Genomic DNA, 23,822 nt, shown 5'->3' on the forward strand with positions numbered 1-23,822 from the left:
CTGTGGAGCCCTCCCTAGTAGCCTGCTCCTTTGAAGGAGCTAATCTCAGATCAAAAGAGCTTCCTTTCACAACCTTTCACAAGCAGCCTCTGCAGGAATAGAGTGGTCAGTTTAAAATTTCCTCATTAGTTGCAGTACAGCCAGTCAAGAATCACTTGAGAAGTGATCCTGGGCACCTTCCCCTATTTCTTTTTCTTTCAATCATCCCTTGTGATCAGTTGCCTGAGCCATCAGCTTGGCGACCCAAGAGATAAAATGAAAGGGGATTCTGTACCCCATCCCAGAATCTACCCTGAACCTTGTGGAAGCTGGCATTGGCACACACCTTTAATCCCAGCAATTGGGAGGCAGAGGCAGGCAGATCTCCATGAGTTTGAGGCCAGTTTGGTTTACAAAGCAAGTCCAGGAGAGTCAAGGCTACACAGAGAAACCCTGTCTCAAAAAAACAAACAAAAAAACCCCATAGAGATGACAAACAAACAAACAAACAAACAAACAGTGATTAATATTTATAGAGCAGGAAATACTCCTCTTTTATCACACACTGTTTACACATGTGAAATTAGTGTGCTGTATCCCATAAGATCCATAAGCACACTGTGGAAAACTTACTTTGTATGTCTGTATGCACACCTGTAGGAACATCCTGTGACCCCTGTGTGTGTGGTGCACAGAGGCTAGGAGAAAGGCTCACGTGTGTAATCCTACCAACTGTCAGAACTAGGAGGAAGATGAAGAGTTTCAGGCTAGCCTGGGCTGTACAACAGAACAATGCTGCATAAACAAACACACACACAGTGCAAACATAACCCTAGGGGATCATTGTGTCAGGGCGAGGCCTTAGGAGATGGCAGCTGTGGACACATTACCAGGAGGGTACCATGCTATCTTCTACAGCCTCTGAGCAGCTGAGTTTGGATGATTAGAAGGGTGACTATTGTTCTCTTCCCTTCCCCATGGGCTGCAACCCTAACCACTCTGTGCTGCAACACACAGCTAAGGGGGTCAGCTCACTGGCCTGATTTAACAGCTTGGTCTCCTAGATGAGTATGTATCCATCTCTCAGAGCACAAGGATAGCCCTGGTTTAGGATGCTCTTGTCTACAGAGCAATGGCTTCAGAGGTCAGGAAACAGAACAGAATGTGCCCACCTAGGGAATCTCCAAGCATCTGGGGTTAGTTGAGCAACTGACAACAGGAAGAGTAGGAGAGCTGTGGGGGAGGGGCGTTCCGCGTGGCCCTGCTGAGTGAGCTGTAGAGATGTTATGTCCTCTCTCAAGGTACAGTCCTGAATTATAGAGTCTATCTGTCACAAGACATCTCTACATCTGGTCAAAGGGACTTAGTGATGGAGTACTGGAGCTGACTTTGAAAGAAGCAACCAGGAGCAGAAACTGAAAAGGCATAGAGGTTAGAGATACCAGGAAGAGACCAGCAAGCTAAGCTCAAAGAGGTGGGAAGTAACAACCACTAAAGCACCCAGTGAAGATGGGGGGATGATTCCCGGGTTCTCCATGTCAGGGAGAGCCACTGCCACTGCTGCTCAATACACAGGTCCCAAAGCACCAACTGATTCAGGAGGGTCATGGCAGACACGGCCAGAGCGAGACACTCAACAGCCTCTTTTTCCTCCAAGTAGACCCTATGTGGCTTTGTACAAGGTTGGGGGAGCACTTCAGACTTGGCTTCCCCAGATGGAGAGAGTAAAGCTAGAGCAAATGCCAGAACATTTGTGTATTAGGCTGGTGGCCATGTTGCTCTTGGCAGCAACTTTTCTCCCGAGCACATTCTGTGACACAGGCTCTGTATATAATTCTTCCTATGAAACAGTCATCCCCAAGAGACTGCCGGGCAAGGGGGCTGAAGATCCCAAAGAGAAGGTGTCCTACATGCTGTTGATGCAGGGCCAGGAGCAGCTACTTCATCTGAAGGTGAAGGGACACTACTCCATGAAGAACTTCCCCGTCTACAGTTACCACAGTGGCATCCTGGGGCAAGAAATGCCTCTCGTGTCACAGGACTGCCACTATGAAGGCTACATGGAAGGGGTTCCAGGCTCCTTTGTGTCTGTCAACATCTGCTCAGGCCTGAGGGGTGTCCTGATTAAGGAGGAGACGTCCTATGTCATTGAGCCCATGCTCTCTTCCAAAAAGTATGAACACATCCTCTATGCCGTGGCGCATCAGCCTCAGGTCTCCTGCAGCGTCACTCCCAGAGACAGCCCAGGGGACATGAGCCAGCAACAGAGGAGCAGGGAGCCTGATAAGCTACAGGCGCTGTCAGACTTGTGGTCACACACCAAGTACGTGGAGCTGTTTGTCGTGGTCAACCACCAGCGGTTCCAGATGTGGGGCAGTAACGTCAAGGAGACGGTGCGGGCAGTAGTGGACATCATTGCTCTGGCCAACAGCTTCACCAGGGGCATAAACACAGAGGTGGTGCTGGTGGGTGTGGAGATCTGGACAGAGGGGGACCTGATAGAGGTCCCTGGGGACCTGCAGGCTACGCTCGGGAATTTCAACCGCTGGAGACAGGAGAAGCTTAGGGACCGGGTCAGGCACGATGTCGCACACTTGATCGTTGGGCATCACCCAGGAGAGAACGAGGGCCTGGCATTTCTCAACGGTGCCTGTTCAGGTGGGTTTGCGGCAGCTGTGGAGGCCTTCCATCATGAAGATGTGCTCCTGTTTGCGGCCCTCATGGCCCACGAGCTCGGGCACAACCTGGGTATCCAGCATGACCACCCGGCCTGCACGTGTGACCCTAAGCACTTCTGCCTCATGCACGAGAAGATCAGTAAGGACAGTGGCTTCAGCAACTGCAGCTCTGACCACTTCTACCGTTTCCTCCACGACCACAGAGGGTCCTGCCTGCTTGATGAGCCCTGGCACCAAAGCCGCAAGCGCAGAGATGCCGGTTGTGGAGATGGTGTGGTGGAGGAACCGGAAGAGTGTGACTGTGGTCCTGACTGTGACTCTAACCAGTGTTGTGATTCAAACTGTAAACTGAAGAAGAATGCAGAGTGTAATAATGGGCTTTGCTGTTCCCTATGTAAATTTAGAAAGTTAGGACAGATGTGCCGTTCTGCTGATGGACCATGCGACCTGGAAGAATACTGTGATGGGAGCTCTGCAGAGTGTCCCAAGGACAGGCTGGCTCAGGATGGCTCTGTGTGTCATGAATCTTTCTTTTGCTTTGGTGGTCGGTGCATGGACCCTAGCTCTCAGTGCTCACGCGTCTTTGGGTTTGGAGCAAAGTCTGCATCAGATGAATGCTACCACTCTTTCAACAGCAGAGGGGACCGATTCGGGAACTGTGGCTTCTCCTCTCTAGGAACGTATGCCAAGTGTTCAGATGAAAATATACTGTGTGGGAAACTTGTATGTACAGAAGTGGCCTTCTTGCCACCAATCAAACACAAACACACGCTGATTCAGATCCCTCAGATAGTGGATTGGTGCTGGAGTATGGACGCTTTTGACAAAACAGATATCCCTGATGAGGGACAGGTGAAGAACAACATTTACTGTGGCCCACAAAAAAGTTGTAAGGATTTCGCTTGTGTAGACGCCCCTGAATTCAAATCTTCCTGTGATGCAGAGCAATCATGTAATGGACATGGCATTTGTAATGATTTAGGAAACTGTCATTGTATATCAGGCTTTGCGCCCCCTGACTGCGCAAAGTCTGGAAGTGGAGGCAGTGTGGACAGTGGTCCTTCTACTGGACCGCCAAGCGCAAAACCTGAAGAAGATGTGAATGAAATCTCTAACGAGGAAAGTAAAAATGAATGGATACTTAACTTAAAGCTGATAGTTCTTTCTGTCATTCTGGTACTCTTCATACTCCTTATAATCATCTGCATAATAACTACCTACAGTACTTCAGAACCTACTTCCCGAGCAGAACCTTCAGAAGAGGCAAAGGAGGAGGCCAAGAAAGAGGAAGAAGAGGGAGAAGAAGAAGAGGAGGAGGAGGAGGAGGAGGAGGAAGAGGAGGAGGAGGAGGAAAAAGAGAAAGAGGCGAAAGAGGCAGAAGAGACAGAAGAGGCAGAAGAGGAAGACGAGGAAGAAGAGGGAGAGTAATAAGTAGGGAAACACAAAGCCAATAGCTGAGCTTCTTGCACCCCTGAGAATGAGGCGCTCAGTGAGGCAAAGGCTGTGGGAACTGCCCCTGTCCTCCAGGGCCTAAATTACACTTGCAAGGGAGGAGGAGCCCTCCGTCATTATCATTTAGTCGATGAGTGTTGACATATTCAGTATTTTAGTACTTTAGTTTTCACATTTCACTTGAACTTGTCACATATTGTCTTTGGACATTTATGTTCTTGTATCTTTGGGCTGATTTTTTTGGTCACCAGAGAAAACTGTTTTTTAGGACATGATTTCTTCTACATAGATTGTTTGGTATACAATACTATATTCTTGAATTTCTTACTAACCCCCGGATTTTCATTTCAAGTAACAGTTCCCTATTATGTAAGGGCAATCTCCACGAGCTTCATTGTTCTAACTTGCCCAAAAATATATATTCAAGGGATGAGTCTTAAAATAAAACTACCAATGTTAGACATGTCTTCAGTTCCCATGTATGTATTTGTTAAGTCCATTTTATTCTATAGCTGTGTGGGCAAGGCTGTACCTCATAAGGAAAAAGGCCCTAACTTTAGATCTTGAGTTAAGAAGCCAGTACTGATGGACATGGTGGTACACTCAGGGAGGTAGAGGTAGAGGCAGAGGTAGATCTCTGAGTTTGAGGCTATCCTGGTCTACAAAGCGAGTCGTGGATAGCCAAGGCTATATAGAAATACCCTCAAAAACCAATCAACCAAACCAAACCAAACAAAACAAAAAAACGGCATTATAGGCTTTAGCCATAGCTCAAGGGGCAAAGAGTGCTTACAATCACAAAGACTCACCTGACAAGACAGTTATCTTATACATGCTCATAACAGAAACAGGAGGATCACTGGGCTGTGAGGGCTTCTAGCCCAGAGAATGCAAACTCGGGGTTCAGGGAAAGACCCTTCAAAGGACTAGGCAGAGAATGTTTGAAGAAGATGCTAACATCTTTTTCACCATGCATGCAAGTGCACACTTACCTCCCCCAATCCGTGTATACATGAGCAATATACAACAAACAAACACATTAAAGAAGAAAAGGAGAAACACTCAGTACTAAGCCACTCTTCAGGTGGTGTTTGCATACTGCCAGCTTTCAGAAGGCCAAGGCAAGAAGACTGTGAGTTTAAGGCCAGCCTGGGCTACCTAGCAAGACTCAGTCTAAAAACAAAATAAAGTGGAGCAAAACAAAATTGTTTTTTGCTATGACTGTTTCTAGAAAGTACAACGTTTCTCATGAATCATCTTGCTCATGTGCTTGTGGCATATTATGAGGAAGATGTCCTGTAGTTCGTATGTTGGCATTCCTATTGGACCCAGTCACATACTCCCCAGGAGAGTCTGGTGATGTCCTGCAATCCTCTGTCTGCCTTCCTTGGGCTACCTCTGGCCAGTCAAGATCCTAGCACTTTTCTCAGTTTCCTAAAGCCAACTCTAGATTCTGTATTTGCCTCCAGACTTGGGAAAAACAAAGGGAAGAGAGAGAATAGAATACATGCTGCAGGTACTGTTGCTCTGCAGGTATCGATGCTCTGAAGACCAGGGCTCATGCTTCTCCCTAGGGGACCAGGGTCCTTGGGCCTGACTTTACATCTTTCCTTATCTTATTGAGTAAAATTGCACTCTGTCTGGAGCTCAACTGAAGAAAAGTAAAATAAGATAACTCCAAATTGATACAGTTTTGTACTTGATCACAAAGTGTTACTTTTGTTTGTTTTTGATGTAGTGTCTCACATATGTGTCCCAGGGACTGGTTTTCAACTTTGTAGCCCAGGCTAGCTTCAACCTCACTGTAATATTTCTGCCTTAGCCTCTGGAGTCCCGAGATGATTACAGGTGGAGTTATCACATGCAGCCCAAAGTGTTACATTTATTTGAAAAATAAAATGGTTTCCTATTTCCCCAAATTTCTTCTGAAACAGAATTTTGCCATTATGGTTGAGTGGGCAACAACTCAGTTAAATGTTTTCTCAAAGGAGGGAAAAACAGCTTGTCTTCCATCAAGAGAAAAAATGGTTTAAACAAAAGTGTAAAATAAGTTTTCACCCTGCTTTGATCCAGCTTTCAAAATTTCTGGTGTCTTATTAATCGCATCTTCCTGCTCCATGAGCATACACTCTGCACCATCTAGTGTGGCATTATAGAAAATGTCACCATTTTCTACAGCAGAGTATTGGAGGCAGAAGCAATTCACACTCTAGTCTTGACCTGCCCTATGTGGTAGATTCTGGGTCTTGGAAGCTTGTGCACACACTGAACTGTAATTATAGACATGTCAAACGCTTACTCATTGGTTTAATCAGAGATACAGGTAAAACTTGTCTTTACATATAGAAGAATCTTTGTCTGTGATTTCACTTCTTACAAAGGCAAATCTCACACACTTTGCTTTCCTAGAATGAAGACTGGATTACAGCTGGACTGTTTATAATGTGAATGAGGTAATATTCACACTTCAGTTTGCTAGGATGGTTACCACTGTAAAGAAAGAATTTTCATGTCATAAAAGGTAGGATGAGGGTCCAGGCAAAAGAATGGGGTTTAAGAATGTTGGAAGGCAACCCCACCTGGAGGAACACGGCCTATGAAGCATTCAGGTATCAGTGATGTCCATACCTCATTAATTCTGTGCTCAGTATGCTTACTTTTACAACACTGGGTCTCACCCTCTGTGCTTCTCAAATTCTGGAGGTCCCTCCCTTTAACAAAATGTCTTCATTTCTCTTGCCCACCATGCTCTGTCTTTCCCCCTGTGTTGGCTATAGAACTCTGAACCCTTAATCCGGAGCCTATTTTTACACTTTCCAAACTCTTCCCACCTTCATATAAATATATGTGGGTATTTGAGGACCATCTTTTATAAATTGTTTTTTCTAAAGTCTTACATCTCAATGATTCTTTTTTCTTAAATGATTCTTTATGACTAGCGTTGCATGGCACATTAGTATCGCTATAGTTATTTAAATGATGTTCGTACACATAGATATGACTCTTCTTTGGCTTTAGCTACTAAAGACTGGATGCCTAAAATACCCACAATTCAAAGCACAGGGCTTTCCTTTGGGCTCTGCTCCGTGCTGCCTGCCGTTACCTTCCCCACCACTCCCTCTGGCAATAGAACTCTTAGGAAGCTGTCTAGATGCTGGACTGACAGTGGACACTGTGGGATAGCAGAGCGTTGCCTTGGGCCTGCTAGGGCTCAGGGAACAATGCTGTTGGTAACACTAAAGACCCTGGGGCTGGCTGAGCTATGGTGACTACTGCTCCTGTCCTTTTGGGAGCCTTGGCTGTAACTATGGGATCTCTTCAGTTTCCATAGCAACTGTGTCCAACCCCTCTCACACTATACAGGACACATGTTTCTTCCACCATAGCTGTAATGGCCACTGAGGAAGCTTTGCTCAACCATAAATACTTCAGATGGATATAGACACCAAATCTACTTCTATCTTAAAATAGAGTTTTACAAAAAAATTATAGATAAAAACTGTTCTATTAAATAACTTGGAAAGCACTAACACACTAAGAAAGAGGTATGTGACAGAGCATTGGCTATGTGTGATCTCAGGCCTCCACGCAACCGCTGCAGCTGCACACCTGCAAGTTGTTGCATGGCTTCCTACTCCTCTTGCCTTCACAGAGCAGGCAGCTTGCAAATGAGACACATACATAGGAACCTGAAATTTATTTATTTTTCTTTAAGAGACGTAAGTAAATCTAGTACTCGTCAAAGTAATGGGTCTCTTAGGTGGAAAGAGGCCCTCTCTCCCTGAACGAGCACCTGGAAAGCTCCTTCCTAATTCACTAGAATCGCTACTGACCACAGTCTACATTCCCTTTCAGCTCTTCAGTCAGGGTTATGGCCAGAACAGAGTCCATTCATGTGAAACATTTACTTCTTGGATGTTCCAGTCCCATAGTTCAAAGGATGGTGGAAGAGCAGGAAGCAAAAGTGAGAGAAGACGTCGATGGATTTAGGCACCCGCTATAGACTCTCTTCTGTGAACACAGCAATGGGGTTTGCGTGTCTGCATCACGGTGAGGCTCACGCTTTAGCTGCTGGAATTTGCACTGTGTCCAGCCATATATGCCACAGTTAAGCAACCCCTGGGATGCTGCTGTGAGAGCCTGGAGGAGATGAGGAATGATAGAGCCCAACCTTCAGGCTTGTTGAGGTCCAGGAATAGGTTCCTTAGCCCTTATTTATAAAGCATGCCTGCACATTGTGTGTGTGTGTGTGTGTGTGTGTGTGTGTGTGTGTGTGGTATAAAAGTACCCATCATATGTGCAGTGTCGTCATATGAGCTACTGAATTATATGCAAGCTCATTTAGACTCTTCACATTATACCTTGGCATGGTCAGCTCAAGGCTAGTTACATTGCTTAGCATATGTGTGATGACAATAAAATGGGCTTAATTACTGACCCATTTCTCAGAAAAAAAGTGTTCCAAATCAGGATAGTTAGTCCACAAGTTTTCTTCTGATAATGGAGGAAAGAGAAAAAGCATCCTTTTACTGCCCAGCACTCACTATGTAACTAGTAAGTTTGTGCCATCTGATTCCCTCCAGATGAGCATCAGCATTACCTGTGCCTCACAAGAATACAACCTGTGAGATCTTACAGTACTGCTGTATCTTCAACATACCAAAACAAATTGTCCAGAGATACATATGGTCCAAACTATAACCAAAAACACTTACTTATACTAGCTTGCCTTTGAGGAAATTTTTATATTCCTCACAAGTAAGTATAAAAATCAGATGTTCTCTTTTACAATGCACAAATAAATACACTGAAGGAAAAACTGTGTCTTCTAAATGGATAAGAGATGGGGTACAAAGGTGTAAGACAAAAGATTCTAGCTTTGGAAGGCCTTACCTGGAGCACAGAGAAGGCCATGTGCAGGGAGGTATCCTGTGGCTTGGTCAGCTTTATAATCAGAAGTGTGACAGCTGCAAATACACAATGTGTGAATTGCTGTTAGCTCCCAGTGCACATGCCCAAGCATTTCATCAATAGAAGCTGCAGGTATGCTGAAGAGCAGCCTGAAGGTTAACCAATTATGTAAACCTCTGAGCCTTTGGCCTTTGATTTGTAGTCATTACTGATTAAAATTTACAGATTAATGCCTGGCATAGCAATGTGTGTCTTTAGACCCAGCACTTGAGGCAGAGGCAAATGCAAGTGGATCTCTCCGAGTTTGAGGCCAGCCTGGTCTACATAATAAGACCTTGTCTCAAAAAACAAAACAATAAGTAAATAACTAAGATTTGCCAACTGGACAGGAATCTGCACTCATGATTTTGGTGAGATCATTTTGTTTGACGAGCCCCACAGTCCCCTTCCTCACATCCCAGCTCTTTTTACGAAGACACTAACCTGGGCCCCAGCAGCACACAGAGGCCACTGGGAAGAAGCACATTCGCTGGCCCACAGTGTGAATCAGTGCCCACTGCTCACTCACCAGAAAGCCCGTCCATTTCACAGACTTCTTATACAGTCGGTGAGCACGGACGAGTAAGACCTAAACATGAATGTAATCATGAGTAGTTGGCCTATGGCTTGGTAAGATCTTCCAACATTTTACAAGGTTCAATCTACAAGGAGCCATGTCAGGAAAAAATATTCTCCTACCTTTACCATGTAAAGGTACCAAGTAAGCTTTCACTTAGAGAACGGATATGAACCCAACTTTTGGTTATCAATGTTTAATTAACAACCCCAGCTTTCCCCAGCTCCCAAACAAATCACAATATATACTGGAAGGTGTGTTGTTTTCTTGTGGAGGTGGGATTTGTACATGATAGGCAAGCAATCCACTAATGAGCTACATTCCTACCCAGAAAGCTAAGAGTATATTCCAGCTAGCCCATCTCTTAAAGTGTTTTATTAGAGATGCTCCTAGAGCCTGTTTCACCCTTAGCCCCTGAAGGCCATCAGAACAGAGGCTGAGTTTAAATTCTAACTCTGAGCAAAAAGGAGGTTTTCTATCTCCCCATTTTTCAGTGATCTGCTAAGGGTGAGGTAGCTGAAGAACCAAGAAACAGTTCAGAAGCCCAGCATTCTTATTTTGTGGGACACAAACAGGCAACAATCTTGGTTAAAAAAAAAAAAAACTTACCAAATCTGAACCATTGTGCTGACAACTCAGAGCCACCGTTTTAACACCCCAGAGGCTTTTTTTTTTTTTTTTTTTTTGGTTGGTTGGTTGATTTGTTTTGAGACAGGGTTTCTCTATGTGTCCTTGGTTGTTCTGGATTCACTTTGCAGACAGTCTGGCCTTGAACTCCCTGAGTGCTGGGATTACAGGCATGTATCATTGTGCCTGGCTGACATTCAAAATTTCAAGTCTAGCTTTTGGGTTTTGTTTGTTTTGTCTTCAGAGGTAGGGTTTCAGGTAGCCTAGGCTGGCCTCAGATTGGCTCTGTGACTGGGCATAGCCTTGACCTGCTGGTTCTTCTGCATTTACTGCCCAAGTGCTGGTGTTACAGGTATTTCTCACAAGGTCTGGTTGGTTAGCTATTGTGCTGAGACAGGTTCACTGTGGAGCCCTAGATACCCTCCCAAGTTTAGGATTACATCATGACCAGCTCCAGGGTATTTTTAACCCAGAAGACAGTTGATTGTTTTACACATAAACCTAGAATTGTCTGAGTGCCAAGTCTTAGCACTAGTCTTAGCAGACTCATTTCTCTTCTCAGTTGATTCCAAATATAAGATAATCTACTTTATCATAAATTGCAAAGCTGATGATTGAGTCAAGCTCCTTACATTTGCACTGTTCCCATAATAAGAGCTGGTTCAAACTCACTCTCAGAAGAGACTCTGAGGATGGCTTTGCCCTGTGGACTGACACTCTGCGGAGACTAGGACATGAGAGTAAGCAGCACCCTGGTGTGGCAAGTGTGAGCGCACATGCTCTATTCCATGCTGGATGGCCCGCGGCTAGAGCTCTGGCTCACTGCGGGTTGTTTCTTTGCTTAAGGCATGGTCTGACTGTGCAGTGCTGACTGTCCTAGAACTCGATAGGAAGACCAGAGTAGCCCAGAAATCAGAGAGAAATGCCGGCCTCTGCCTTCCAAGTGCTGGGATTAGAGGCCTAGGCCTGGATGAGCCCCTTGTTTTAGGTCTGCAGTGTTACAGTGACCCTGGGTGAGTAAATGACACCTGCATAGCCACCATACTCCAGTTACACTAACATAAATACAAATATGGATGAAAAGGAGTTAAGAAGGTGCTTTCAAGCTGGGTGTGCTGGTGCATGTCTTTTATCCCAGTACTTGGACCCAGAAGCCGAGGGATCTCAAGGTGGGAGGAACTTAGAGTTCCAGGTCAGCTTGGTCTACAAAGTGAGTTTCAGGACAGCCAGGGCTACACACACACACACACACACACACACACACACTCACAAACTCTGGGGCGGGGGGGGGGGGAAAGGATGTGCTTTAATTATCTGTGAAATTAAAATCAAAGCGTGGGTCATATGTACCAGAATGTCACTTTTCACCTGTATAAAGGATATATCTGAGCTAGGCAGGGCGGCACACTCCTGAAATCCCAGCACTCAGGGAGGCAGAGACAGGCAGATCTATGTGAGTGAGTCTAGGACAACAAGGGCTACACAGAGAAACCCTGTTTTGAAAAAACAAAACAAACAAACAAAAAAAGGTAAAGAAAAACCAAAACCAAACAAACACAAAAACCAAACCACAACCCAACAACAGCAAAGGCTATATTGGAGTCGTGTGACCTTTCTGCTCTGGCTCTCCATTGGAATCAAGGAAACACTTTATATATATATATATATATATATATATATATATATATATATTTTTTTTTTAGATTTTATTTATTTATTATATGTACAATGTTTTATCTGTATGTAGACCTGCATGCCAGAAGAGGGCACCAGATCTCATTATAGATGGTTGTGAGCCACCATGTGGTTGCTGGGAATTGAACTCATGACCTTTGGAAGAACAGCCAGTGCTCTTAACCTCTGAGCCATCTCTCCAGCCCAAGGAAACACTTTAATTCTAGCGTGAATATGACTGTCATCTAATACACGCACTTCTTTTTGTCCACTCATCATTTGATTTTAGAAAGTCAAAAAACAGAGCCAGTAGTTACATTTTCTACATTTCCTAAGCACTTTAATTTTTTTTTTTTTTTTTCTGAGAAAGGACCTCATATATAACTCAGACTGCCTATATATAGCCGGCTATGACCTTGAACTTCTGATGCCCTGTCTCAATCCCTCATGCTCTCATGTACTCCAGGGAAGTGTTATACCAACTAAGCTACATTCTCACAACCACGGCCACTTCTTTAGTGCTGGGTCCACAGGAAATGTCTCTTGCATTGTTCCAGCCTTGGAACACTTGCTTACCTCTGCCAATCCTTTTTTTCCACAGTTACCAGACAGGAAGTTACCTTACCATAATGGTGAAGAAGCTGAAGAAAAAGCTGGCCAGGAAAACTGTAACTCCATAAAAATAGAGTGTGCTGCAGACAGATGTGTTGGTGGAAGGCAGGGCTTCAATTGTGGCTGATGGTGGTGAGTGCATTAGGATACACCTAATGTGCAGGATGACATTACAGGCACAAGACAGGAGAAATATGACACAAATTTAGTGTCTTAGTTAGGATTACTAGTTGGGGAGGAAGGGCTTATTTGGCTTAAACTTCCACACTGTAATGCATCATGGAAGGAAATCAGAGCAGGAACTCAAGCTGGGAAGAACATGGAGGCAGAACCTGATGCAGACACTGGAAGGTACTGCTTACTGGCCTGCTCTGCCTGCTCTCTCTCTCTCTCTCTCTCTCTCTCTCTCTCTCTCTCTCTCTCTCGAGACAGGGTTTCTCTGTGTAGCCTTGGCTGTCCTGGACTCACTTTGTAGACCAGTGATCTCGAACTCGATCCACCTGCCCCTGCCTCCCTGAGTGCAGGGATTACAGGCGTGCACCACTACACCCAGCTACAGCCTTTCTTACAGAACCCAGGACTATCAGCTCAGGGGTAGGCTCCCCCACAATGGAATGGTGCCCAAACATCCGGCACTAAAGAAAATGCTCTACAGGCTTGCCTGCAGCCTGATCTTATGCGGTGTTTTTCTCAGTTGAGGCTCCCTCCTCTAGCTTGTGTCAGGCTGATATAAAACTAGCCAGCCAATAACTGTGCTTATGATTTTCTGGCTCTTGCCTGTAGCTAGAACACTTGTTCCTTCCCACTGAACTATCTTGAAGTCACTTTATACTGTGTATTTCCTCATGTCTCTTCAGCCTGACTACATCTTGTTATGTCTATAGCCTATTTCCAAAACAAACATTTGTTTTTTGAGACAGGGTCTCATGTATCCCAGGTTTGCCTCAAACTAAGTAGTTCAGGATGACTTGAAGCTCTGCTCTCCTGTCTCCATGTCACATGTGCTGAGGTTACAGGTCTGCACCACCACACACACTGTGGTGCTATGATCCAACCCGAGGCTTTGTATAAGCCTGGCAAGCATTCTACCGCCTGAGCTACAGCCACAAGTAGAACAAGCATCTTGGCTAGAATGTATGCAGAATTTTCCCCTTTTTACTCTGTTATAGAAAAGAACAAATGGGAATCAAAGGGTTGGTCCTTCCTTACCTGTGGCTCTGGCTAAAGTTATGAAAACATTCATTGACATTGCCCAGACAGAACACAGGTGTCATCAACAGCAGAGGTATCAGGCTGGGAGGAGAAAATTTAGAAAATTTCATGCCCTTCCCCTTTCTGTAACCCTTTTTCCCCCAACTATATTAGCTCCAGCCATTCCCCCCATACATGAAGAAAAACATCTCAAATACCATAGCTATCCTCATTTTCTATTTCCTGTGATGGGAAACTGATTTCATATATACAAGTTCGTGAGAATCTTTGGAATTATAGTCAGATGAAAATCTAAGGGCCCTCAAGGTGGTCTGGAGAGATGGTTTACTCACTACAATGTTTGCTATGCAAGCATAAGGACCTAAGTTCAGTCCCCACCAGCCAGGAAGAAGCTGAGCATGGTAATGAATCTGTAACCCTGAGCTGAGAAGAGACAGACGGATCCCCAGAACTCACTCGCTAGGTGCTTAGCTGACTGGTTCACTCCAGGTTGAATGAGAGATGCTATCTTAAAACATAAGATGTAATGTGGTTCTCCTCATTCCTGGGGGGCTGTTGGCCACCAGCCCACACAGGCAGGAAGAGCAGAAGATGAGGCACAGAGGTTGGAAGGCCATGAGCACGACAGAGATCAAACACTCCAGGAACCACTCCAAGGAACTAGTTCAACTTTAATTCCAGAGAACAAAGGCTGTATACCCCATGGGGAGTGGGCAGGGGGCTCCCAGGATAGCTGTACATAACTGGTTGGAACTAGGCACTTCAAGGATGCTTCATTTGCATTAATCAGCACACTCCTGTCATATGAAGGAGAACACAGTACCTCACTATCCGATAGGTGCAGGGAAGGGAGAGCTAGCAGGGAGCTGTGTCAAAGGCCATATATCAAATGTGGTTAGGGACATCTGTGTCTAAAAACACTCTCCAGATGAAGTCAGGCAGAGAGCAGGAGGCCCTGCTGGGGAGAGGGAGTCCTGCACCTTAATGCTGAGTTCAGAATGGCTATCTGTGCTGAGAGGAATGCAACCTCAAACAGCACGGTCCTTCCGACAGTGCAGAGTGACAGAGAAAGATACCCAGAACCTCTGGCTTCCTTGTTGTCCCCCCTCCCCACATGTGATGAATGAATGCGAATACACACACAATCTAAGGGAGGCTGGGTGTGCTCATGCAGATGTATAACCTCAGCATGTATGAGACTAAGGCAGGAGGATCTTGAGGTTGAAGCCATTCTGAGCTACATAGCAAGACTGTCTCAAAAAGCAAAACAAAACAAAATTTACTTGAAAAAAATCTAAGTGAGAGAAAACTATAGAGCATCCCTGCATGGTCTCCTCAATGCAAAGTGGCCAAATTAGTTCCTTTCCTCATCTCTCCCATGTGTTTACTCTTTAAACAGACAGCTGTTTATCTACCAAATACAACCATTGCCCTAGAAGGGATTTGGGAGCAAAAGCTATAGTCTGGAAATGATGTGACTACTACTTTGTGTGAAACCTAATCCTTTCTGGACTAGGATTCTCATAGTGTTACAGCATGATGAGAGATTAGTTCACAGGGTAAACTTAGTATTTGCCACATGTATGTGCCACATAAGCCTGAGGACTGAAGTGGGAAAGAGTGTGTTACCCAGAATCCACATAAAAAGCTGACAGATAATGAGGCCGGCCTGTTACCCAGCCACTGAAGTCAGAGATGTGAATCCCTAGCATAAGGTAGCTGGTCCGATCAGCAAGTCTGTTGAGCTTTGGGTTCAGTGAGAGACTAGCTCCATGTGGAAGAAAGAGATCAATGAAGGAAAGGAGCTGACACCACACTCTGGCCTTCAAACACATGCACATGAGCTTGCACTCCCACATGTGAACATCAATACACACATACAAATGCAAAAACAGAGGTTTGTTCAAAGTCACAAAGGATAGGGGTTACATGGTTGAAGCCAAAACCCAGCTCTCTAGTATCAACTGGGGGAAGAAAGAAAGGAATCAATGATTACAAGTTTGTTGCTTGCTTCCTGTTGTATAATGCACTGTAAGGATGTGGAAATGAAGAGTAATAGGCCATTTGTTCCCTTGCCATGTTATTAAGAAGGGAAAAAAAAAATCTTACCTTGACAAAATGAACACTATGTGACCAGCTTGGCAAGTGTAATCTATAACCTGTAAAAAGAACAGATGTGACACTATCAGGATCAGTGCCAAGCCCACCACAGCCACACCAGTGGTGATTCAGTGATCGCCACTCACCCGTAAACAGACACACATTTCTAGCAGGCCTGTTGCTCTTGTAAGCCATGTTGTTTATAGAATCCACCAGCCTGTCCCTGTGGTACTGGAGATGACAGTGTTTTATCTATATTACTGTGCTAAAAAACAAAACAAACAAACAAAAACAAAAACAAAAACAAAAAACCAGCAAAAGCCACACAGAAGTCTACAGGAAGTAATTTAATCTAAGATTTGAATGCTGAAACAATTTCCCTTTGGAATAACAGCAGATATGAAATCACGGGGTTGCTTTTTTCTTTTAGACCCAGAAAGGTATGGATGAATGAAGCTATGCATAAATTGGCATAAAGTATTAATAGGACAATGTTGAGATGATGGTGTCAAAGGAGCCCTTGAATAGAAGATCACTGAATTCTAGAGGATGGAACCTTTACAATCTGGAGACCTAGGAGACAGCTCACTAGATAAAGTGCTTGCTGAGCAAGCACAGGAACCTAAGTTCAGAATCCTAGCACCCACACAAGAAATGGGTCACAGCAGCACATCTGAGACTCTAGCACTCTGGAGGAGGCAGGGAAAGACAGTCAGATCCTGGAGGCAAGAGCCAGGTTCAATGAAAAGCAATGTCTCAAAAACAAAAAGCAAAAAAGTTGGAGAACAAAAGAGGAAAGCAGCTGTTGCTGACCTCTGATTTTTATACACGGACACACAGGCACACACACCACACATACACCACATAGACCAATTGTTAGATTATGTAGCATGGTGGAGTATGTACTTGTTATAGAACAGTCTTGAGTTCAAATCCATAGCACTCTCAGACAGACAGACAGATGAATACTCCCCATTTGCATCAGATAATGAAGAACTTAGATAGCTATGAACTTGATATCATAGTGGAAAAGTTCATGGTCTTATGAAGTTTGCAGCTCAGCCCCATGGCTTTGAGTGAGGGAGTGGAAGCTTCTGTGCTTTAGGCACTCATCTAAACAAAGAGAACAGACCCCCAGCTCTTTGCAGTATCTTCCATTTCAAGGACTCCAGGGTTATACAGAGAAGCAAGTAAAAGTAGCCACAGGCCCTCCCTAAATGCAGAGACCATGCACAGGTACAGTGCACAAGAATGTCTATGCCTATGGAATGCCCAGAGTGAGCAAGAGAAAAATGGCAGCACAGTGGAGTTCTGGGCCTTACATAGCAGCCATTAGAAGCACATGGTTGCTTATACTAAAACCAACACTAAATAAAATGAAAATGTAAACTCCTGTCAGGTATAATGGCATATGCTTCCAAGCCCAGAATCTGAAAGGCAGAGACAGCAGGATTGCTGCACGTGTTCAGTGGCCACTAGTGGCTAATAGCTGCTGATATAAAATGTATTTATTACCAGTTGTGATGTCACACTCCTTTAGTCCCAGCACTTGAGGCAGACCTCTGTGAGTTCAAGGCCAGTATGGTCTACATACAGAATTCTAGACCAGCCTGGGCTCCATAGTAAAAGCCTGCCTCAAAAAAATTTTTTTTTATATTCCAAGGAGTTTTGTTGAATAGCTTTTGTATAGATTGTCATATCCTGTTTAGGATGCTGCTTATGGGTACTTTTCATGTTAAGGTTTCACCATTTCTTCTGCCCTTTGAAAAAGAAGTGGTGACCAGAGGAAAGAAGAGAGAGAGAACATTTTGTTTCTACCCTTCTTTAACGTGAACATCTTGAACAAAGTTAAAATAAAAAAAGGAAGATAAAAAAGAAAGATGACTTTCTACAGTCAGTTAGATGACATTTTCATAGATCACAGTATCTTGGTGCTGGAAGGGGCACCAGGGATCATAAAGATTAATACTTAACTTTAAGATGAAAACTTGAGGCCTAATTGTTTTACCTACATAGCAAGTTGTGGGCCAGTATGGGCCACATAGCAAAAGCCTTTCATGAGCCACCATGTGGGTGCTGGGAATTGAACTTAGGACCTCTAGACAACCTCATGAGAAGTGCCCAAGGCTAAGAACAAATGAGTGACCCAGAACAATTCAAGTGTATCATTTACTAAAAGCAGAGAATGTAGAGTTGAAAGCAACCTTCTAAAATTAATACCCATCATTTATGTGACCTCAACATTTAAAGCAATGGTGTTTGCTATTTGGTCAGCTGGAGACAGTGACTTCATCTCTTCAAAAACTCTGTTAACAATTTTGTAGATTATCCCCCTTCCCTCCCTATGATGCTTTCTGTGCTATCTAATAAAGACAGAGCAAAGCTATATGTGAGGGACAGAAAGACATAGACAGATTCACAAGACAGCCTTCAGGCAAGCAAACATTTACACTTATAACAACAGATGAAGGACAGAAAACATAGGGAACATGAAGTAGAGAATTCAAATCTGGACTCACTCTTTTTTGGGTAGTAGGGAGGGCTGGGTTCAAGACAGGGTTTCTCTGTAAAAAAGCCCTCACTGTCCTGGACTTGCTTTGTAAAGCAGGCTGGCCTTGGACTCACAGAGATCCACCTGCCTCTGCCTCCCTGAGTGCATGGATTAAAGGCATGCACTACCATGGCCAGCTTGGACTCCCTCTTATTTAAATGACTCTGAAGGGATATGCCTTTATTTCTAACCTTAATGCAACACTAATGCATTATTGATGACTCTAAGCTAATCACTAGTGCATTTAACCCACACAGTCTTTCACTTACTCATACAACAAATAGTTACTGAGCTGTTTCATGTGTTCACTGGGATACTTTCTTTTAGAGAAGTCATCTACTGACTCTAGGGAAAAAGGTAAAGCAGATTTCCAGATTGTTTATATGATTCTTTTAACAGAAGTTTGCTTTTGGGCTGGAGAGATGGCTCAGCGGTTAAGAGTACTGGCTGCTCTTCCAGAGGACATGGGTTCAATTCCCATGGGTTCAATTCCCAGCAACCACATGGCCACTCACAGCTATGTGTAACTCCAAGACCTGACACCCTCACACAGACATACATACAAGCAAAACACCAATGCACATAAAATAATTAAAAAAAACCAAAAATTTACTTAAAAAAACCCCCATAAGATAATGAATATTGCAGATATAAGATTAGAATATTTAGTAAGGTATATAGGATTAAATGGCGCCTGTGTTTTGTTGCACAGTTGGTAGAGCATTAGCTGAGCATTTGCCCTGGGACCAATTCCAGCACCACATAAACTGGGTTTAGTAGTACACACCTGCAATCCCAGCACTTGGGAAGTACTTGGGAAGTAGAGGCAAGAAGGTTAGAAGGTCAATGTTATCCTTGACTACCTAGTGAATTCGGGGTCACCCTGGGCTACATGAGACCCTGACTCAAAGACAAAACAACAACAAAAAGATTGAGTCAAGTGTGATGGGGAATGTCATTAATCCCAGTGCTCTGGAGGCAGAGGCAAGTAGAACTCTGTGAGTTTGAATTCAAATCCAGCCTTTTCTACATAGTGAGTTCCAGGGAAGCCAGGGCTACAAAAAGAGACCCTGTCACAAAACAAAACAAAACAAAACAAAACAAAAAACAAAACAAAACAAAACAAAGACTTAAAAATGTAAAGATATTTAGAGATAAACACTGAGAAATCACAAATATTTCATGGGTCAGAATCAGTGATATTCTCAAAGCATCAGAGGCTGGGGCGGGGGGGTGCACACACATAATCCAGCACCTGGGAGGTGCTGGGAATCGTCAGAAGCTGAAACCAGCTGCAGCCAGTTCAAAGCCAGCATAAGCCACATGGGATGCTGTCTCAAAAAAACTAGAGTAAAAAAGCAAGAAACTCAATTTACTCTCCAATGAGCGGCTACTTATTCAGCAGTAAAAAGAATGAATGATTCATACATGTGAAAGTGCATGGCCTTTAAAAGCACTGTGCTGCTCTTTGCTTTCTGGGCCCCTCTCTCTTGGTTCTCCACTCTTCCTCTCCCCACACCCTCCTCACGGTCTGGTTCACTCTGTTGGTTGTGTTCAGTCTACTACTTTCCCGATACCTCTGGCCATATTCTCCCTCATATCTACCGGGAAAACTTTCCCTTCAATCATAAAAACATGCACTCTGCTAAATGAAAGCAGACATGTACAGGCACACATGCACACACATACAATGTTACTGTTATATGAAGTATCCAGAAGAGCAGGTCTGTAGAGAAGGACATATGTTTGATTGCCCAGAGCAGAGGTGTAAAGGACTTAGTGTAAACAGCATTAGAGACTTGACTGGGAAAGGGAAACATCCTGAAATGGATGTGATAATTGTACAATTTGATAAATTTACTAAAATGCAGATCCCCATACCTGGAACAACATGGCTGTGCTGTGTGGATCTACACAACCAGGGAGCCCAGACATACCATGGATGTGGTTGTCTCACTTTTCCTGTAATGCCGGACCGTGACGAGTGCTCTCTGGATTCTTCCTGGTGTCTGACTATAACACAAGCATAATTTCTGCCTTTCCGAGAACCAACAGCTGTCACTCACAGATACTGAAAACACTCTCCTTTGACACCTGTCAGCCTGTAACCCCTGTCAGCAGATATAGTACCTTCCCTGACTCTTCTACATGACCAGTATTTCACCAACAATGATGGGTAACAGAGAGCCAAAGACTTCCCTTACTCAATCAAGCTTAATAGGAATGAGAGTAGCTTCAACAATATTCCTACATTAAAACCTTTTCTGGGGCTGGATGGTGGCGCACATCTGTAATCTCAGAACTTGGGAGGCAGAGGCAGTTGAATCTTTGAGTTTGAGGCCAGCCTGGTCTACAGAGTGAGTTCCAGAGCTACACAGAGAAACCCTGTCTTGAAAAACAGGACAAAACAACAACAACCCTTTTTTGTGGTGAGGAAGGAGAGGACGCGATCTCAACAGATGGAAACTGGGGGAACAGCAGCTTCCACAACTCAGTGTTGTGACTGAGGGTTGAGAGAGTGCACTGCTTCCTGAGAATCTTGGGGAGTGCCTGCCCTCTGCTCCAGGCCGTGCAGGGTGCTTACCTGTGCAGCTGTGCTCCGTCCACTCAGGCCTTGGTTCATCCTCAGCTCTGTGTACAAAGACCAAATGTAGTTGACGGTGTAGAGAAGTGAGGCAATGTAGAATATCTAGGTGAAAGTCAAAACAACCCATCATAAATGTTGCATTCCAACTTCCTTGAATTTACTCCATTATTCTCAGATGAGATCAGGCCTATCTAAGCTACTCAGCTTTGTCTTACTCTTTGGATTGTTCACAACCACAGATTTTTTAAAAAATAATTTATTTTATGTACATTAGTTTTTGCCTGTAAGTATGTCTGTGTGAGGATGTCAGATCTTGGAGTTAAAGACAGGTGTAAGCTGCCATTGTGGGTTCTGGGAATTGAACTTGGGACCTCTGGAAGAGCAGTCAGTTCTCTTAACCCTTGAGCCATTTCTCCAGCCCCACAACCATAGATCTTTTATGAATCCCTTTTGTTTTGTTTTGTTTTATGAGACAGGGTTTCTCTGTGTAGCCTTAGCTGTCCTGGACTCACTTTGTAGACCAGGCTGGCCTCTAACTCACAGTGATATACCTGCCTCTGCCTCCCTGAGTGCTGGGATGAATATTCTATTGCGTTTTTCAATTTATTTATTGTTGTTGTTGCCATCATCGTTACTGTTACCATTTTTATTAAGTGTGTGTATGTGTGTGTGTGCACCTCAGTACATATGAGGTCTGAGGACAACTGTGGAGTGAACTCTCTCCCCATTTTTTCATTAGATTACTTGATTTGTTGCTTTTTAACTTCTTTAGTTCTTTATATATACTGGATATTAGCCCTCTGTCAGATATAGGGTTGGTGAAGATTCTTTCCCAATCTGTAGGCAGTTGTTTTGTTCTGACGACAGTGTCCTTTGCTTTACAGAAGCTTTTCAGTTTCATGAGGTCCCATTTATTGATTGTTGATCTTACAGCCTGTACTGTTGGGGAACAAGTCAGGAGCCTGCCACAGAGGACCTCTGAAAGGCTTTGCCCTGAAGACTATCAAAGCAGATGCTGAGACTTATGGCCAACCTTTGGGCAGAGTGCAGGGAATCTTATGAAAGAAGTGGGAAATAGTAAGATCTGGAGAGGACATGAGCTCCACAAGGAGAGCAACAGAACCAAAAAAATCTGAGCACAGGGTTCTTTTCTGACACTGATACTCCAACCAAATACCATACATGGAGATAACCTAGAACCCCTGCACAGATGTAGCCCATGGCAGTTCAGTGTTCAAGTAGGTTCCATAGAAATGGGAACAGGGACTGTCTCTGACATGAATTGATTGGCCTGCTCTTTGATCACCTCCCTCTGAGCGAGGAGAAGCCTTACTAGGCCACAGAGGAAGACAATGCAGCCAGTCCTGATGAGACCTGATAGACTAGGATCAGAAGGAAGGAAAAAAAGACCTCCCCTATCAGTGGACTTGGGGAGGGGCATGTGTGGAGAAGGGGGAGGGGAACTACAGGGGGGATACAAAGTGAATAAAGTGTAATTAATAATAAAAAATATTTCATTAATAGCAACATAAAACTTAAAAACACTTAAGAATAACAAAAAAAGTGCATGGAATCTTATGAAAGAAGTAAGAAATAGTAAGATCTGGAGAGGACAGTAACTCCACAAGGAGAGCAACAAAACCAGAAAATTTGAACACTGGGGTCTTTCCAGAGACTCATACTCCATCCAAGTACCATGCATGGAGATAATCTAGAACCCCTGCACAGATGTAGCCCATGGCCGTTTAGTGTCCAAGTGGTTTACACAGTAATGGGAAGAGGGACTGCCTCTGACATAATCTGATTGGCCTGCTCTTTGATCACCTCCCCCTGAGGGGGGAGCAGCCTTACCAGGCCACAGAAGATGACAATGCAGCCACTCCTGACAAGATCTGATAGACTAAGATCAGAAGGAAGGAAAGGAGGACCTCCTCTATCAGTGGACTTGGGAAGGCGCATGCGTGAAGAAGGGGGAGAAAAGGTGGAATTAGGAGGGGAGGAAGAGGGGTTTTTGGGGGGATACAAAGTGAATAAAGTGTAATTAATAAAAGTTAAAAAAAAAAGAATAGGGGCTGGAGAGATGGCTCAGAGGTTAAGAGCACTGGCTGCTTTTCCAGAGGTCCTGAGTTCAATTCCCAGCAACCACCTGGTGGCTCACAGCCATCTAGAATGATATCTGGTGCCCTCTTCTGGTTGGCATGTGTATGTGCAGGCAGAATACTGTATACATAATAAATATATAAAATATTTTTTAAAAAAAAGGTAATAGATAATTTCACTTACAGCCAGTAGAGGGAGCTAAGATATCATGAAACAGATTCCTGAACCAGCTAGGCATGCAAAACCTTAAAAGTTTTTATACTTTTAAAAACTGTAATTAGCCTGAAAGACAGTGTCAGAAGTATGGATTACTGGAGTTAAGTAATCAAAGTATCAAGGAGAAGTAATTATTACAAGTCTATTAACTTTGTCTTTTTTTTTTTTTTTTTGAGACAGGGTTTCTCTGCATTTCTTGCTGCCCTGTAGACCAGGCTGACCTCAAACTCCCAGAGATCTGCCTGCCTCTGCCTCCTGAGTGCTGGGACTAAAGAAATGTGGTACCATGGCTGATTGAAGAGCCTTTTTAAAAGGTTTCTGCTCTTAAAATAGCAGAAACTACTTTTCCTCTATTAAATTACAGCTGGGTGTGGTGATACACACCTTTTTTTTTTCTTTTCCATAATTTTATTTTTCTCATTAGTTACATTTTGTTAAGGTACACACCTTTAATCCTAGCATTAAGGAGGCCAGAGAAAGAGTTCCAGGACAGCCAGGGCTACCCAG

The 23,822-nt window shown here is 44.0% G+C and overlaps 2 protein-coding genes across 12 annotated transcripts in view; one reads left to right on the forward strand and one right to left on the reverse strand.

The window, feature by feature from the left end:
- Tmem116 (transmembrane protein 116) overlaps window positions 1-23,822 on the reverse strand; it is a 97,981-nt gene that overhangs the window by 47,713 nt on the left and 26,446 nt on the right. For 8 of the 11 annotated variants that reach the window (XM_060382474.1, XM_060382476.1, XM_060382471.1 and 5 more), the window contains exons 5-10: window positions 20,997-21,101; window positions 15,871-15,920; window positions 13,759-13,842; window positions 12,563-12,701; window positions 9,504-9,648; window positions 9,003-9,076 (exon numbers count right to left, since the gene is read on the reverse strand). In XM_060382474.1, the coding sequence (XP_060238457.1) occupies window positions 9,003-9,076; window positions 9,504-9,648; window positions 12,563-12,701; window positions 13,759-13,842; window positions 15,871-15,920; window positions 20,997-21,101 (597 nt within the window). Of the gene's footprint in view, window positions 1-7,791; window positions 8,250-9,002; window positions 9,077-9,503; window positions 9,649-12,562; window positions 12,702-13,758; window positions 13,843-15,870; window positions 15,921-20,996; window positions 21,102-23,822 lie in introns of those variants that run through there. The other 3 variants (XM_060382475.1, XM_021633167.2, XM_060382472.1) reach the window with 3 other exon arrangements.
- Window positions 1,695-4,232, forward strand: LOC110546389 (disintegrin and metalloproteinase domain-containing protein 1b-like). The gene has a single exon (XM_060381292.1). It carries the CDS (start codon window positions 1,695-1,697, stop codon window positions 4,083-4,085), a length of 2,391 nt encoding a protein of 796 aa, XP_060237275.1. The 3' UTR covers window positions 4,086-4,232.

This window comes from Meriones unguiculatus, chromosome 4, assembly GCF_030254825.1.
Source record: "Meriones unguiculatus strain TT.TT164.6M chromosome 4, Bangor_MerUng_6.1, whole genome shotgun sequence".
NCBI lineage: Eukaryota > Metazoa > Chordata > Mammalia > Rodentia > Muridae > Meriones > Meriones unguiculatus.